This window comes from Rhipicephalus microplus, chromosome 3 (assembly GCF_043290135.1).
Source record: "Rhipicephalus microplus isolate Deutch F79 chromosome 3, USDA_Rmic, whole genome shotgun sequence".
NCBI classification, from domain to species: Eukaryota; Metazoa; Arthropoda; class Arachnida; order Ixodida; family Ixodidae; genus Rhipicephalus; species Rhipicephalus microplus.
In genome coordinates this window covers 220,908,991-220,926,002 of record NC_134702.1, presented here as the reverse complement: position 1 = coordinate 220,926,002, position 17,012 = coordinate 220,908,991, and the positions used below count along the sequence as shown (strand labels likewise).

The window sequence follows — 17,012 nt, the reverse complement described above, 5'->3', positions numbered from 1 at the left end:
TAATAAATACAAGAACAACGTAAGTAATGGGCTCACTAGATCCGATATTAGAAAGGAACCATCGTTAATAAATCTTAGAATGAAGATTATCCTAACCTCCTGAGAAGAAATTAATATAGAGGGCTTTAAATTCGAATAGTGGAATTTTTCGTGTTATTTGATAATGAGAACACGAAAACAGGCAAGGGAACTTTTTATAAAACCGCAAGAGTCGTCGAAGCGTCCCCTAAAGGCCTGTAGTATAATTACTTGTGCTGTTCTTCTCATTTTTTTTTTGAAAGATAAAACCTGTTACATAGCCGCCTGTTGTGAACACGTTTCCATCGAGCAGTGTTTTTTTTATACTTTCTATACAGAAATATAGTACAGTGACGCTTTATTTATCGGCACCTGTTAAAAATTGTTATTTACTTGGGAGAGCTTCGTTCAAGTTCTCACATCTGGCGCTCGTACATGCTGTCATTTGACAGCGCTGCGGAAATTGCTGTTTTTTTTTCGGGTCGCCTAATGGCAGATGCCGCTGTGCCTATTAAGTTTGCAGCGCTGGTGCGTTCATATACAGTTGATTTGTCCGGATTGGTCACACTTGTGTCCTCTCGCACAATTGACACCGGAATGTGTAGGTCTGTGTAAACTGGCTCCACTTTTGCAAATGGAGGAGTCTGCTGCAGATTACTGCGTATGTATTTTCTTTAGCAAACATTCGAAACGCACTATTATACGTACACGTGTGCATACTCGTTCGTTTGCGCTTAAACGTTAATTATTTGCAGCGTTGGATGAAACGGCCGTAGTATTCTACGCATGTTCGGGACATTGCCGTTGTTTTATGATATATACCATCTTATGCAACGTTACCTATTTTCAGCCGACTGTGAAAGACAACGATATTGTAATAAGTGGTTTCTCTGGACACTTTCCACAAGCTGATCACGTTGTTGAGTTCAAAGAAAAGCTCTACGCGCACGTGGACTTCATAACGAACAATGAAGCTCGTTGGCCCAAGGGTAAGTCTGTGTACGAGTTTATTCTTTACCACTGTAGTTAGCATTGTTAAAAAATATAGACCCAACATGTCTCCTACGCACACTTAGCAGTTATTTACGTTTAAAATAATTATCGCCTTCTTCGCTGGTGCTCGCGCCAGAAACTGGCATGGGATGTTTAGCTTAAAGTCTCAGTCTTGCCGTTAAGATGAAACAATGAATGAAATAAGTAAGTGTTTTGTGGAAAGCAATACTGCACACGTATTTTGATGACTAATTAGACTGTAAACATCATTTCTCACGAAGCATATGTAGACACAACAACCACTTTGTATATTCCTAGCAGGAGTTTTTATACCTAAATGTATCAACAATTAATACGCCGGGAAAGTTTTCTTTTGCTACAAAACACTTTTTTACATCAGATAAGCAAACCTGCAGCACCAACAATAAGTGGAAAAGCAAGCTCAGCAAGATAAAAATCATTCTATAGACTATGCAGCTACCGTACTGTAGCTCCTATTCTGCTTGCCCCAGCAATTTCTATAGTCACAAATTAAAAACATGTCGACGCACTCTATGATGACGGGACGTAAGGCATGTTCATGAATATTGCGTGGAGTAAGCCAAACTCTTTGTTTGTTTTCTTCTTAATTGCATGCTTATTTAACACTTGTAGCGACGAACCACAGCAAACTTCTATTAGAAAGTTGTAGGTGAATACGAAAAACGTCCACTTAGTTTACAATGTTTTACCTATTTATTATTAGTGTTTTTTTTTGCTTATACAAATGCAGAGCAATTACAAGAGAAAACAAAATTTGATTCATTGCGCCATCATTGGAATCGGTATTACATGAAAGTAAAGCTTGTTCTTACAGAAGTATGCTATAAGTGATGCCGATGCTTTAAGATGTCTTGATGCGTGCTTTCTTCGCTTGAGGGTGGAGTAATATGTGGTGTCTACTTTTACAAGCTGTTAGCTCGAGGAGACCATCATTATACAGATTTACCGTACTTGAGTTGTCGGTTTCAGTGAGACATCCTATGTAAGAGGAATCATTGATAAAGGCAACGAAAGCAGGTTCAATAAAGAAGACCTCGTGAGGCACTTGGCACTGATACTGAAAATCATTAGAGTTACCTATCGGTGAGCACGTTTGCGTCTGACACCCACGCTCATGCGAAAAATTTCATTGTCGTCGAGGTTCAACTTCTGAGCCAGTTGGATGACGACGACCACGTCATTGAATTCATACCATGCCAGTAATCTGCCATGACATCCCAGCCACGTCCATGAAGGGCTTCTTCACAGCCAAATTACGTGAGCGAAATAGCGGGCTCGCAGACGATCAAGCTGTACCTCGAGGGGGTGGTCTCGAGGGCTGACCAGCTCCGATCAATTATTGAAGATTGTGAGCGGCAACATCATACACAGAAAGGATGTGCAAGGATGGGTCATTTTCAAGACAACTCTCGGATGGATTCTCTAAGGTTCATCACAAAAATGTGTTTCATAAGCGGAAAATCTCAGTTTGCGATCTGCGTCCTTGCAGTGCAACCTACACAAGTAGAGAATTAAAGCGAGTCATACTGGATGCCAAGGGAGTTGCACAGAAGAAGGGAACTCCCGGGTTTCAGCACTGTTTGTCATGGAACGCTGGCCTTCGATAAGTATAGCTCCGCCCGAAAGACGGAGCCGCTAGACAACCAACAAAACGCCCTTAAAGGTGACAATCGAACATTGAACAGTTTTGTGCTGCAGCAACTTCTTTGTGCCCATTGGGCAGGCAACAACCTAATTGGGCAGGCAACAGCCTATGATCAATTCTTCGTCGTCATCTGCTAGTATCCGACCTCCTACAGAGCCTTAAAAGCGTTGACGTCTACGTCAAGACAATGTAGCTTTTGCACTGGCCTCTTGATTATGTTGCCGTACTGTAACCGGACTGAGAAGACCCCCCCCCCCCCACACACACACACTATGCCGTGTTTCTGGCGGCACTATACATGGAAGGCCGGCCTTCCGCGACAGAGATTCTGGAAGCTTTACAAGACCACCGGATAACTGAACAGGTTGGATTTTCTCTTGATACGCACTCTCGGTGTGAGTGCGTTCTCACATGTCACACTGGCGGAAGAGTTCAACACAAGCTAAAACATGTGTTTCGATCATGTCGGATGAGAATTCTTGGCCGTGTTGTATCGTAACGAGCCAAGCTTCATGTAGTCGCCCATTTTGCGAAAAAAAAAGAACGCACAGAGGTTTCAAAGTTTTGTAGACTTGTCGCCATACTTCCGACATATCATTCGAAGTTTCGGCGCCACATGTGCGCCACTGAAGGACCTTCAGAGCGGCGACAAGGACATGTTCGCTTAGTAACCAGCCGGTGACAACACTTTCAATAAATTACGCCGCCTGCTAACTTCTCCGCTCATCTTACACCCCTTCAACATCGCTGCTGCCATGGAGGTTCACACTGATATCAGCGGCATCAGCTTTGGCACTCTGCTCACACATTTATAATCAGGAGTGAAGAAATATGTCGTCGCTTTCGCGAATCGAACCCTGACACAAGCCGAAGCTAACTTCTGGGGGAGCAAGAAAGAGTGCCTTTCTTTTTCTCTGCATTACAAGCGAGGTGGCGTGAAGGGAACGTTTTAAAAATTGTCGGCCCACTCCTTGTGATGCGTGTGCTCCTATATACCACGAGCACTATGCCCTGCAGGGCGTAGCCACCTGAGCACACGCTTATATTGTGATGCGAGTTGTACAGGCTGTTTCACAATTAGGCAAATCCAAAAGAAATAAAAAAGGTAAAATGGGATACTCCAATTGAAGCAAGTGGCCCAATCGACCCCAGCGCACCCGGTGGTTGGTGAGAGCAATTGGCTTGCACTTCCCACTTTGGTTTCACTAGCGCGAATTTCAGATCACTGTGCGCAACCGACATTTGGCTCAAACGAGAGTTAATAATTTCAGACCAACTTTGTCCGCCCGAATGGCAAGAGTAATGTTGTTGGTTTTGATTTATCAATTCCCTATTTTTTCCAGCTCCAAAATATTTTTGCGAATTGACGTCATGGCGTAAGTTTTTTTTTTCGACGGAGTTTTAAAGAAAGATGTGCAGGTCATCTTAATTCACTATGGCTTTGTTATTCGCGCTTGTCTGTCTTTTCAGACAAGTGGTCAATCTAGATGTCAATCAAATAGACAAGAGACAGTGTCCGCAACGTTTTTGTTTCTAGAAAAGGTAAAGGCTGAGCCTATAAAAAAGACAAAGTGAGGAGATCATCACACAGAATTGTACTGTTATACTGTATACGTTGCACAATGTTCACGTCTTGCCACAGCATACAGGTGCAAACTCTTTTTTTTTTTAGTGAAGCCGGCTGTCATTAGAAGCTTGACAAAAAATCACGTAAGAAACATGGAAATACGCCAAACACAAAGCGCAACATATGCGGGTGTGTTTATATTTGAAACATGGTGTTCTATTCGCAAAGTTTTAATCCTTTTTTTAATCAATGACCAAAAAATCCCAAAAGTACAACATTCAACAAGCTTCGCTTGAAAACCTGCCTCACCTGCTCTCTCACAAACGAAAACACCGAAGCAGCCGACGTTGATGAAACCTTCCCGCTGTCATGCGTGCAGGCTTGCACATGCTAGTACGGCGGATACTCGAACCGGCGCAAATCGTAGATGCTATTTATTGCAGCGCGGCCTAACAAAAAAGCCACGTAAGCTGTGTCAAAAAAATGTTTTTATGTGTAAAGAACTTGCCGAATGCGGGCGTATAATTATTATATTCTAAAAAAAAAGATTTCTGTGGATTGTCGATGACTTGTTTGTTTTGTTGTTTTTCTTTGCCCCTGCGTCCTCTGGCGTTTGGGAAGAGCATTAGTCGTCACGTATTTCCTGAGGCCAGATTTTGCCGAGTGTCCACACTTAAGTTTTTCTTTATCTATGAAGAAATCTCGGCGCGCGTGGCATCGATCCGCGATGCGGCCAGCGCTGCAATCACGCGGCGGCAGCAAGCGGTGCGTGCGCTTATGATTCAGAAGTGTAGTTTTGAACAACGCGTTCTGTTGTAGTGGCTCTCGCTGGCCGCATTGCTGACCAGAGCAGGAACTGTGCTTATATATTCTGCGCTAAACATGGTGCGAGGTCAACCTCTACCCCTTATTTGGGATAATAGCGTGCTACGAGCACTATTTGGCAGCAAACCTTGTTTGCTCTCTCGAAGCGCGTGGTGCTGTGTGTGTTCATGAATATTTCTTCACTGTGTGAGCACCGCAGTACACTTGGACGGAAAAATACGGCAATAAGCACACACTGTGCGTTGCCTTGATTTGACTATGAATAACAAAAGAAAAACACAATGACACAAATGGGAACAAATTCAGGATTGTTTTAGATGAAAACAAAGCCTGAACGTGTCTCATAATGACGACATTTCATTACCACAAGACTCGTTAGCTGGCTCCGAAATGTAGTGTAGCTTTTAAATGCGAAGCATTTCTCAGCAAACTTCGGTGACTTCGAACCTATCTATCTATCTATCTATCTATCTATCTATCTATCTATCTATCTATCTATCTATCTATCTATCTATCTATCTATCTATCTATCTATCTATCTATCTATCTATCTATCTATCTATCTATGTATCTATCTATCTATCTATCTATCAATCTATCTATCTATCTGTCTGTCTGTCTGTCTGTCTGTCTGTACGTCCGTCCGTCCGTCCGCCTGCCTGTCTATCTATCTATATGTTTATCTATCTATCTCTCTATGTATCTATCTATCTATCTATCTATCTATCTATCTATGTAATCTATCTATCTATCTCTATCTATCTATCTATCTATCTATCTATCTATCTATCTATCTATCTATCTATCTATCTATCTATCTATCTATCTATGACGTTTAGATCTGTTGGCTGTTTCGACGAAGGTATCTATTCCGAAATTGGCATGGCATAAGATGATTGCATGACAAAAAAGTGACTAATCATGGCATGAAAATTGTAACATGTATGTGATTATTGTCGTAATTAGCATTTCATGATCTTGCTGCTCTAGCGGTGGTTATGTCCGCCTAACAAAGTGCAAAACTGGTATGGTTTGACATGGCTGCGTGCCGAACATAAGTCGCAGGCCTCTACGTTGAAATCATGGCATGCATGTCATGTGCGCCATGACTACACGCCATGCTATTGCTGCACCCGCATCGGTTTCGCTAGAATCACATACCGAATTTGGTATTATGTGCACGTGAATGGATGACGAAGGTATATGACTCATGCGAACACGATAATCATGACATGCGTGTCATGCAAGAACATGACCACATGCCACGCTCATGATGCGCTCACGGCCATTTCGCTATCTTCACATATACCAAATTTGGTATTACGGGAAGTGAATCAACGGCGAACACAAATTGCCGACGCATACTATATAATCATTACATGGAAGTCATATACGGCATAATTTACGGCCGCCTACTAACGTTGTGCTTGTTTTAAAATAACATATCAGCCTTCCTCACTGGTGCTTCACGTATCATCGGCTCCTCCTGTACGTGCAATCAGGTAATTTTTTAGAACAGTGGTTTTTATTCCTAATTCATTCTTTTTTTTTTGGTATACGGGACACGGAAAAGCAGGCAAAAGCAGTGCTGCTCTTTTCAGACAAGAAAAAAGGGGAAAAGTGCAGGACAGAACAGCCCCTGTTTTATTCAGCTTAATCTAGATCACCTATTCCACGCCCATATTGTCAACGATCGGGACATGCTGCGGCGGAACACATCGCTTGCACCACGCATTCACTGCCGTCTAGAGCGATTGCTATGATCGCTTTCGCTGAGGATGATTTGATTGATTGGTATGTGCACTTATTCATTAAAACCACCATATAATTATGAGAGACGCCAAAGTAAAAGGTTCAGAGTATTTAGACCACCTGGGGTTCTTTAATGTGCACCAAAATCTGAGCACACACAATCCCGCGACCTGCGGATCAGCAGCCGAGTACCTTAGCCACTAGACCACCGCGGCGGCGTGATACCGCTGGAGACATAAAGTTGGAAGCGTCAAGAGTGAATTTCGGTGCCGAGAGCGAGTCCTTTTGCTTCTAATAAAACTTCGTCAAAAATATGCACGTTCAAATTGTTGTGCTATTCGAAATCATTCCAAAATTTATTCCAATTTGCTTTGTTTTCTTAAACCTGCTCAATTGCTCAGCAGTCAACGCAGAATGTTTTGTTTTATTTTAAGTAATATAGAGACTAGGCATGGTGGGAGCTCATTATGTAGTGTCTTCCTAATCCAGTTTACTGCGGCGCGCACACAATGAGGATACATTTGTGAACGCGCACAGTGCCATGATGTTTCAATAGAGCAAACTAGGCATGCTGTCAAGTACTTTTTCTGTTGCCCCATTATCACAAACAACGACTGAGAGGCTGTCATAGCACAACGTTTAGTGCAGACAAGCGTTGATAGTCGGGCAAGTTGGTACGGGGACATCTGAAAAAAACTACACAGCAAACACGAAGAAAGAAAGTACGCATGAGTTCGTCGTTCCTTCGTATCTCATTTTGCGGCGCAGAGTTTTCTGAAAATGATTAGTGCTGAGTATCGGCGTTATTCCCGGATGAGCAGTGGTATCCGTGCACTGGGCGACAATGCGGCACGCGCCCTACCGTAGCAGAAGACGCGGTTCAACTCTACATCCTTGAAGTGTCTGCGCATGAGCGAGGTGTTGCCGGCGCCCGATTTCCGTGCTAGTCGCGTCGCGCTGCCACGTTCTCCGAGATTTCTCTTAAGTATGAAACTGCTTGCACGTCTTCTGCTTTCACCGCAAACCTTGCGTTGAAGTGAAAAAGTGCACGAAGGCCACTTCACTTGCTGCAACGGCCGCGTTTGCGAAAGAAGCGTGGCGCTCAACCACGAACGTGCAAGATCTGTGAAAGCTGCTAGTTCGTGCTTCTTCTGCGCATACTTGTGCACTCTTTTGAGTTGGAGCAGCTCGCTGCACGTTCTGAGCTGCTTGACGTTCTTCGACTTACATTCTAACTCATTGATACTACAATACGTGCAGCACCATTGTGGTGAAACAACACTTTTTTAATATGTGAAAGTTGCCCTGTGACATTATTTTAGCATGTATTTTCATCGGTTCTTCTGGTGCTGTGGAAAGCGCTGTTATCACATGGCAATGCGCACATGGCAATGCCGTAATCAATGTTGTTATAATATATTCCATGAGAAAAACTACATTTATTTCAGACTACAGTGATACGCATCAGCTATTGTTGTTATGGAAAGTAACGTAAAGTAATGTGACATGACGACAAAAACTGTTCGCTTTTTATTGGCATGACGCGAGGAACAGCGTGCAATATTCATATAGTAGTAGCTGGGCCATACAAGTGAATACTAAAAACAGCAAAAACATTTTTATACATTCTCAGAAAGGAATCATTCCTGTTTTTCAATGATGTATTTTCAGAACACTGAATACAACAGTTACCCTGCGAACTATGCTATGATACGAAGTGGAAACGTATGCCGTGTTTTTAGCGAGCTGAAATTGCGACAGCCGGTGGGCAGCGGCATTGCCGTATAATGCTTCTTGCAGGCAAGCCGAGAAGTGACCCCGCCGAAAGTGTATGTGTGTATCTCACACAGTGTGACTGTGGCAGCGTCTTTTACCTGACACACGTGGTTTGTAGAAACCATGCTAACGACGCCGTCAAAAAGAGCGGTAGCGAGGTATTGTGTGAAAGCCACCAAGAGGTGACATTTCCGCAATATTTTTATGGGACACGCGCTGTGATTGGAAGCGGTCTTTGACGTCAGCAGGTGAGTGAAATGTGAAAGAGAACGCTTCTCGTCGTCGTCTGCTCAAGTTTTGACATTTCAGGACTCATAACCTATTTTCCCTGCACCAATTTTTATCATTTTTGTTGCATTCGTCTAATTATTTTTTGCTGCACGCGTTGCACTGCTAAATAAGCCTGTCTGAAAAGTGTCGCAGGGCTCCTTTAGGCAGAAGCAGGGGAATTGCACAGAACTAGAGTTCTAATTTCTATCTCTTATTACACTCTGCGTAATAGGTGCATGTTTGTCACCACCTAGTTTCAAGTATTACTTTCATAAAGACGAATAGGGCTATTTTCATGCGGGCATACGACCATCTTTCATCGTTTCTCCTGCTATTTGCCGTGCGCACGCAGAGCTAAGGGCGTCCATGCCAGGTCATATCTGATAATGACTGCAAAGACAATTTCTTGGTGGTCGCAGAGGTGAAACAGCCCCGCGCAGGGGCGTATGTGAAAGCAGGCGTTTGGCGTGTAGCGACACCACGGACTCAAGTTAACAGGGGGGGGGGGGGGGGTCGACTTCTCTTCACGCCTAGCCGTGCGTGGTTATGCCGTGTCCGGCGGGAAAAACAGGATCCTGGGGGTTGAGCCAAAGCCGGGTGATTGGACCTTTAAGGCCGCCCTGTGGAGGCAACACAACCTTTTGGCTCCGGCTTCACGTAGATGGCACGCCTGGGCTGACCCACACATGGGAAATCGGCGGTCGCCTTTTCCTGACTCCCTCCCCTCTGAAACCTCTGCCTTTTTCTCAGTTTTACACTTTCCTGTCCTCTGCTCCGTTCCATTTACTTGGCCTTTTTTCCTTTTCCTGGCAGCAAGGTTATAGCGGCCATGTACAGCGGGCGCCTACGTTTCCAATGAGTCTCGTACTGTCCCCTCGTAGGGCTCCGTGGTGGGCGGCTGGCATGACTGCCGAATTAATAACATATTTCATGAGATCTACCAACCCTTTCCAAACTTATGGCCCATCGGAGACGTGGCGAACCGATGCAATCTTTGAACTACTGCCCAAGAAGAAAGGCTACTTTCCGAAATATCATATTATTCAATGCCAGAGTACAGAAAAGAGAGCGAGGAATATATCACCTCTCCTTGTACCAAAGTGCCTCATGGAAACGCTGGGCATGGGCTACAAGACCGACAAGACCGCAGGTGGTGACCTGCTCCTTGAATTGAAAGATCAGGTACAATACGAAAGGCTATGCAAATTGACTGCATTCGGTGACCACCCAATCACCATAACCCCACACCATACAATGAACACTGTAAAGAGTGCTGTATCTGATGGCGACCTAATGGAACTATCCGATGGTGAACTGCTAAAAGGCTAGAAAATTGAGAATGTCATCCACGTACAACGCAATAAAATACGAAAGGACAAGCAAAAAACTCCCACCAAGCACATTATACTTACTTTTGGTTTCACAACACTTCCTACTGAAATAACAACAGGCTACCTCAAACTACAAGTAAGGCCTTACATTCCAAACCCTCGGCACTGCTTCAAGTGCCAGTGGTTTGGCCATTGCACTCAAGAGCTGCCGAGGACAGCTTACATGCGCTAAATGCGGCAGCAGAGGACATTCCGCTGACGACGACTGTTGATCCAAACTGCACTGTGTCGACGGTGATGGAGGAAATCAGGCATATTCCAGGTCTTGCGTGGCCTAGAAGAAAGAAAAAAAATCATCATCAGTAAATTCAAACTAAACATCAGCTTGGAGCACTTGGGGTTCGAGCCCACGGAGTGTTCCAGACAGACAGCTAACATACCTAAATTAACTAGGACGAGATTAAAACAAACACCGTTGCCAAAAAACATGCATCCGGTGTTCCACCAAGGCAGACGCAAAGCTAGAGCTGTAGCCCTGCAAGCGAAACTTGAAGGTAGATCTGGCGCTGCGGGGTATACATCGGCTCGATGGCCGATTTTGCTGCTTGTCCTGTACACAATGTAATGTTGTCTGTATAATACACATCTTACTACAATGTAGCCGTCTTTTCCGTAGTTGGGGACCTTAGATACTGCGAACAAAATGACGATCGAGGTAGTGTTTCAAATCATGCGCGTCTCGAGGGCCTGCGGAGTCGCTTGGTTTACGATATTCTCGTGCGGATGTTGGGCAGAGTTCTCTTCTGCGATGCCACGGATCACTCCTTTCACTGTGCCGTGAGGCAGGTGCTGTGGGCATGTGTTTCTTAGTTACGGCCCCCAATGTACAGGGTCGTTTACTCTTAGTACGAACAGCGCGCCGCATGGCATCACTCCGTGGGACGCCAGCGCTAGCGCTGCGGCCGTGCATTGAAGCTTACCGACGCAGGCGCACTAGAGCACGGAAGTGGGGCTTCGTTTCGATTGAAAGCGCGGGAGCGTGCCGTGCCTGTTTTGCCATGAAGAAAACTTGAAGTACTTGAGAAACCACGAACGTTGCAGGAAAGCGGGCTTAGCTCAACACCACATGTTGTACAGTTACGGTATTTTTGAGAAGTTGGTGATCCTTCTTGTTTCTGTACCGCGATTCCAGTTTCATGTATACATTGTTGCGAACCATATAGTATTGGTCCTGCTTGGTTTAGGGTGCTTTAGTCCGTGAAAAAATGTGTGCACGGAGTGGTGCTCTCACAAGTTTCGACTTCCGGGAAATATTTACCATGGCCTGAAACTACGTACGCACGGGCGATGTTTCATTTTCTGTCCATTGAAATATATATACACCAACTCAATGTTCATTCTGCTGTGTTGGTGTTGAGGTCATTTTTTTTTAATTTTTTCAAAAGTATGAACATCACGTAACATAGGGGCGTTTATAGTAACATTCGGGCACAATCGCCCTACTCTTCGCGGACCTGCATTTGGCCTCTTCTTTCTGCTAGCTGTCTTATTATAGAAATAGCTTCATATTCTTCATCCATCTAGCTTTTCTGTTTGAAAACAGGAGCCCCCACTCTTTTTTACTTAAACACGTAGTGATTTGCAATATGCCACCGCGTGTAATTATGCTGTGGTCACTACTTGAATGCCCGACCGTTGGATAACAGATAGTTTTTTTTTTTGGGGGGGGGGGGGGGGTCATATCTCCTGGAGTCTTCTCTTTTCTACCCCATGGCCAAACGCAAGGAACGCAACAATTAATAAGTTCTCTATATGTGATGAAATCCCAAATACTTAGTCAGTGCCTTTACGTTCTTTATCTCCTCCTTCAGCCTTTAGTACCCTATCTCCTTATTTATTTCATTCTTCCGTACACTCAGCTAAAAAACCTTACACGGCACAGATAGCACATGTATATGTGGGGTATGTTTTCATGGAGTGTCTTACGCAACTTCGCCAAAAGTTTAGCAGCATGTTTTTGTACCATAAATTACAATATTTTTAGGGAACCTGCTGAAGTAGCCTGCTGACTCACCCGCGTGCACGTAACCAAAACCTAAGCCGCTCATAGAAGCACAAACGGGGAAATTGACGGGACGGCGTGAGCATCTGCGATGTCCAGTTCATTTTTTTTTCAAATTGACTGTCTTTATACGTGCACAAAAAAGAAAACCAGGCCGAAAAATTCCGCTGGGCCATCACTCGGGCCTTCCAAGATCACCCTGATTGGGTCCGTTGTGGTTCCAATGGGCATCACACATTCTTAACTCCTGGCGATAAGCATACAAGGATGACATGATTCTCCAGTTATCTGTGCCGTCTGCCCGACTAAAAAGCTGCATAACCTCAAGTCACAAGACCTCGTTTTATTGAAAGTATTTTTATTGGCTGCCACTCAAAAACTGGGACTTCTTGTCAGAATTGAAAGCCGTTTCACGGCAGACGCCTACTGTGGGCTCTTAGACGACGTACTGCTCCCATATCTCGTTGGGGGACTATTCCCAGAGAACAATTTCATCCTCCATCATAATAACTCCCTTATACCAAATTTCAATAACTTTGCTCAGTATTTAAAGGGTCACGACGTGGCAGTTCTTAAGTGCCTCTACAGCCACCCGACTGAAATATTGCTACGTAGCTATCACATGAAGGGTGAACCATTCTGTGATCAGAAGACGACGAATAGGACTGATTTGCTCGCTCTGTGTGCTGCGCTCCGATTTTATCGGTGTAAATACACTGCCAAATAGCCACGTCCCGTCTCATTTTACGTAACTTATTTGTGGTGAAGGTGCATTGAAAATGTGTTAATGAACATGAAGCTTGAGCTCATTCACCGCCAACTCTGTACCATCTCAGCAGATGCACTTTCAGTCATTGTCCAAGAGGAGTGGGAGATAAGCAGAGCCAATACAAGTACTTGTCGGTCTCTTTATAGCAGCCTCTCCTATATAAATAATGCGGTTATTGGAGCTGGAGAGGAACTTACTCACTACTGATAGTTGCTAACTTTGGTAATCGCAACACACAAGCAATGAACTTGGTATCCTACTGTCTGCAAACTTCTTTACGTTTTTTGAACGGTACATCATTCCAATGCTTCAGAAAAAGCACTCAAAAACAAATGTTTTACGTTTATGAATCTCGACACTTCCAGAGTGTGCAGAGTGGTCAGAATGCTGCTGCCGAGGCTTACTGGTCGACAGTTCAGCTAAAATTAGCCGGGAGACACAAGTTCGATTGCACAGCACATGCCGTGTTTAAATGCAGGGGAGATTGAGAAACACCATTGCGCACGTCATTTCAGGCCACGGTAAATATTTTCAGGTAATAGAAAGTTCTCAAAGCACCGCTCAGCGACAAAACTCTTCAACAGACGAAAACACCACAAACCAAGCCAAACAAGTACTCAAGAGTTTGCAACAATGTATACGTTAAACCGGTATTCTGGTACTGAAACAAGAGACATAACCAATGTCTCAAATATCGTGAATACACAACACGCTGCGCTAAGCTAAGCCCGCTTTCCTGCAACGTTCGTGGTTTCTCAGCTGCTTTGAGTTTGCTTCACGGCAAAATTGACACGGCGCGCTCCCGCGCTTCTAAACGAAGTGAAGCCCCGCTTCTACGCTCTTGTGCGCCTGTGTCAATAAGCTTCGATGCGCGGCCGCACCGCTAGTGCTGGCGCCCCGCGGAGCGAAGTCATGCGGCGCCGTGTTCGTACTAAGAGTGGACGGCCCTGTACAGGGAGCGTACGCTTGCGTAGTAACGTGCTCCTTCTTCATTGGGGGTGCTCATCCCGACGATGTTCTTTGTGGGGTTAGTACATCTGCTTTCGCTATAGTCATGGGATCGTTGGCTGCCGATATGACTACGGACATTACGATGTCGGCTTCCGGCCTTGCTAGACATCGCCCTCATTTCGGTTGTATTACATTTTACTGCATTTCCCGCGGCAAATTCAGTCGCATGCGGGACGCTTTGGCGATTCTCGCTATCATGCGTTTTGTTGAGCTTCGCTTAATTGTGAAGATGACTTGCTTCTTTATGTTACCTCTTTTAGCTGCGGCTTATAAAATCAGTGGCTTGCTTGTTTGCCGAAGAGTTTCCATTTCACGATGTCGCTTGTGTAAGCCATTGCCACGCACCACCACTGCGGCGCGGCCGAATCTGCGCAGCACTCTTGGACGTTGATCGTGTCAGTGCTTGTAGTGGCGTTGTCGTTACCGCCAGCATAAACCTTCGTGTCTTCCGAAGCAAGGGCCGTGAAACAGTTGTAGGAAATGGCGGTAAGCTGCCATAAGGCCGAAAACTATCTTCGCCGATGACGAGCCGAGTGTCGTGGCGTCGAGTGGGCCAGGCGGCCGACGCAGCTGTGCGCCGCAACCGTACACGTACTAAGTTTAGGGGTGGTCCACTAGACCCAGCGTTGCCCAAGGGAAGAAAACGACGCAAATTGAATAAATATCTGGCTGACCAGACCAACACGGTATCAATCGAGTCCAGGAAAGTGAGAGAGAGAAATGGAGAAGAAAGGGAGGGGGGTTATCTAAGCCTAGCTCAGTTGGCTACCCTGCACTTGGGGTGGAGCAAAGAGACTAACATAAAGGAAAGGTACAGAGAAAAAAAAGAAGAGTAAGAAAGAGATGGATAAATACTCAACTAGAAATTACACAGCACGGTCTCACTTTGTTGTTTCACAAGCAGTCGTGAAGTGCGGTGGTTCTTCAAAAGCACAAGAGAGCTTTCGTGGCTGTGCGCGTATGTGAAACCATCCGCCAAGGTCCCAGGATCTTCTTTTCTGCAAGTGGTAATGAATCTAGCTTACAAAGCTACGCTTCCATAACACATCGTTCAGACTGATACGCTGGATCATGGCATAAAATGCGCTAAAGCGTGTCCTCGCGGGCGCAAATGTTGCATGCCGAACAGCTCGCTATTCCAAGGACACGAGAATACGCATTCGTAAATGCCACGCGCAACCTCATGCGACACAAGAAAGTTTCAGTGCGTCGTGAAAGCCCGGTTGGCCCACAAAGTTGCAAGTTTGGGTCAATGATTGATATCTGTAGTTTAACGTCCGAAAACCACCATGTGATTATGAGAGACGCCGTAGTGGAAGGCTCCAGAAATTTCGACCACCTGCGGTTGTTTGACGTGCACCCAAACCTCAGCACGTGGGCCGCAGCATTTCTGCCTCCATCGAAAATGCAGCCGCCGCAGCCAGAACTCGATCCCGCGACCTGTGAGTCAGCAGCCGAGTACCTTAGCAACTAGACCACCTCGACAGGGCAAGTTTGGGTCAATCGAATACAGGCGTGTGCTGTAGAAACCTTGCGTATTCCGTTGCAGGAGAGTTTTATTATACGGCCAGCAAATGATTGTTGTCGCCTTGCAGCGTCCATTTTAAAATCGGAATATGATAAGCCGCGGATGTGGGTCAAGAGCCGATCAAGCAGCTTCATCCGCGTGGACATTGCCCGCAATTCCGCGATGACCCGGAAAGCATTGAAATACAATAACCTGACCTTCCTCGAGCACTTTGTGGTATTGTGCCTTATCTGATATACTGATTGTTCGTGTAATCCATGCCATAACGGCAAACCGTAGTGTCGGTGAGGCTGTCCTCGAGTCGCGAAATATAGCCCATTCATAATGTTGCTGCCGGAGGATGTATTTTACCGCGCATTGAAGCACTGAGAGCTCTGCTGCTGTTGGCGTCCTGGTGTGAGAGATATTTTATTGTAGCCATACACTACCAGACAAGAGAACCACTGCTACCGTAGAGCTGCTGGAATTAGTGGAGCCATCAGTGCATATATATATATATATATATATATATATATATATATATATATATATGCGGTGAAAGTACGTTTCATCCAACAGACGCCGAGTCACTTGCTTCAGCAGGGCTAGCGGTGAAATGCGTGCCGTCTTAATGATTCTAGGAACCTATAAGCGCACGTCAGGTTGACGGAGACTCCATAACGCAGATGCCGGGCGCATGACAGGTTTGAAGCCAGGTGGTAATATGTCCTGGAGTTTTGTCACAGTAGCGCGGACCGAAACATGAGGCCTCCGCCTCATGTCAGGGATCTCCCTGGGCACTGTAGTGATTATTTCTAATCGATTAGAAGCAATAAAGCCGCACAATAATCGAAAACTGTGGAGCTCATGAGAAGCACGTCTGCTCAGATTGGCGACCGGTGCAAGCAAAGCTCTGCTGGTAAAAAAAAACTACTACTCGCGCTACACAACCGTTCAGTGGACACCACGTATATGTAGGCACTGGATCGCGCGGTCAGAATTCAGTCAAGAGCGTCTTTATTTGGCTTTCGCTTGACGTCGAAGGCAACACTTCTTCTTCAATGAATTAAGAGAAGTAAAAATAAAGAACAATAAAAAATAACACTCCACACCCCCTTCACGTGATAGCCCCCCCTCCCCTTCTGCGATGCCATTACTCGTGTTCCCCTGTGGGAAGATGCGGGTGGCATTTTCTTTCCCCTTTTGCTCCGGGAAGCACACTTATACTGTAGTGGTAAGAAAGTGAAACCCCTTGGAATATCAGGGCTCTGTGTGCCTCCACATTTTTCATCATCGATCTATGCGCCATGAAACGGGGATAAGAAAACAATATCCTACTTTCGAAGCTAATTACACAACTTCGGAAAGCATGGTGTGTTCCTGCCAAGAATGCTTTTCTTGCATAGTGAGCCAGACAACGCGTACTATCTGTCACGTGAGCATG

General features: G+C 45.2%; 1 protein-coding gene across 3 annotated transcripts in view; it reads left to right on the top strand.

The window, feature by feature from the left end:
* Window positions 1–547: 547 nt before the first annotated feature.
* The window catches only part of LOC119176344 (fatty acid synthase-like), a 220,445-nt gene continuing 203,980 nt past the window's right edge, over window positions 548–17,012 (top strand). For all 3 annotated transcript variants that reach the window (XM_075890734.1, XM_075890733.1, XM_075890732.1), the window contains exons 1-2: window positions 548–679; window positions 869–1,007. In XM_075890734.1, coding sequence (XP_075746849.1) covers window positions 653–679; window positions 869–1,007 — 166 coding nt within the window. In that variant the 5' untranslated portion in view covers window positions 548–652. The remainder of the gene's footprint in view (window positions 680–868; window positions 1,008–17,012) is intronic.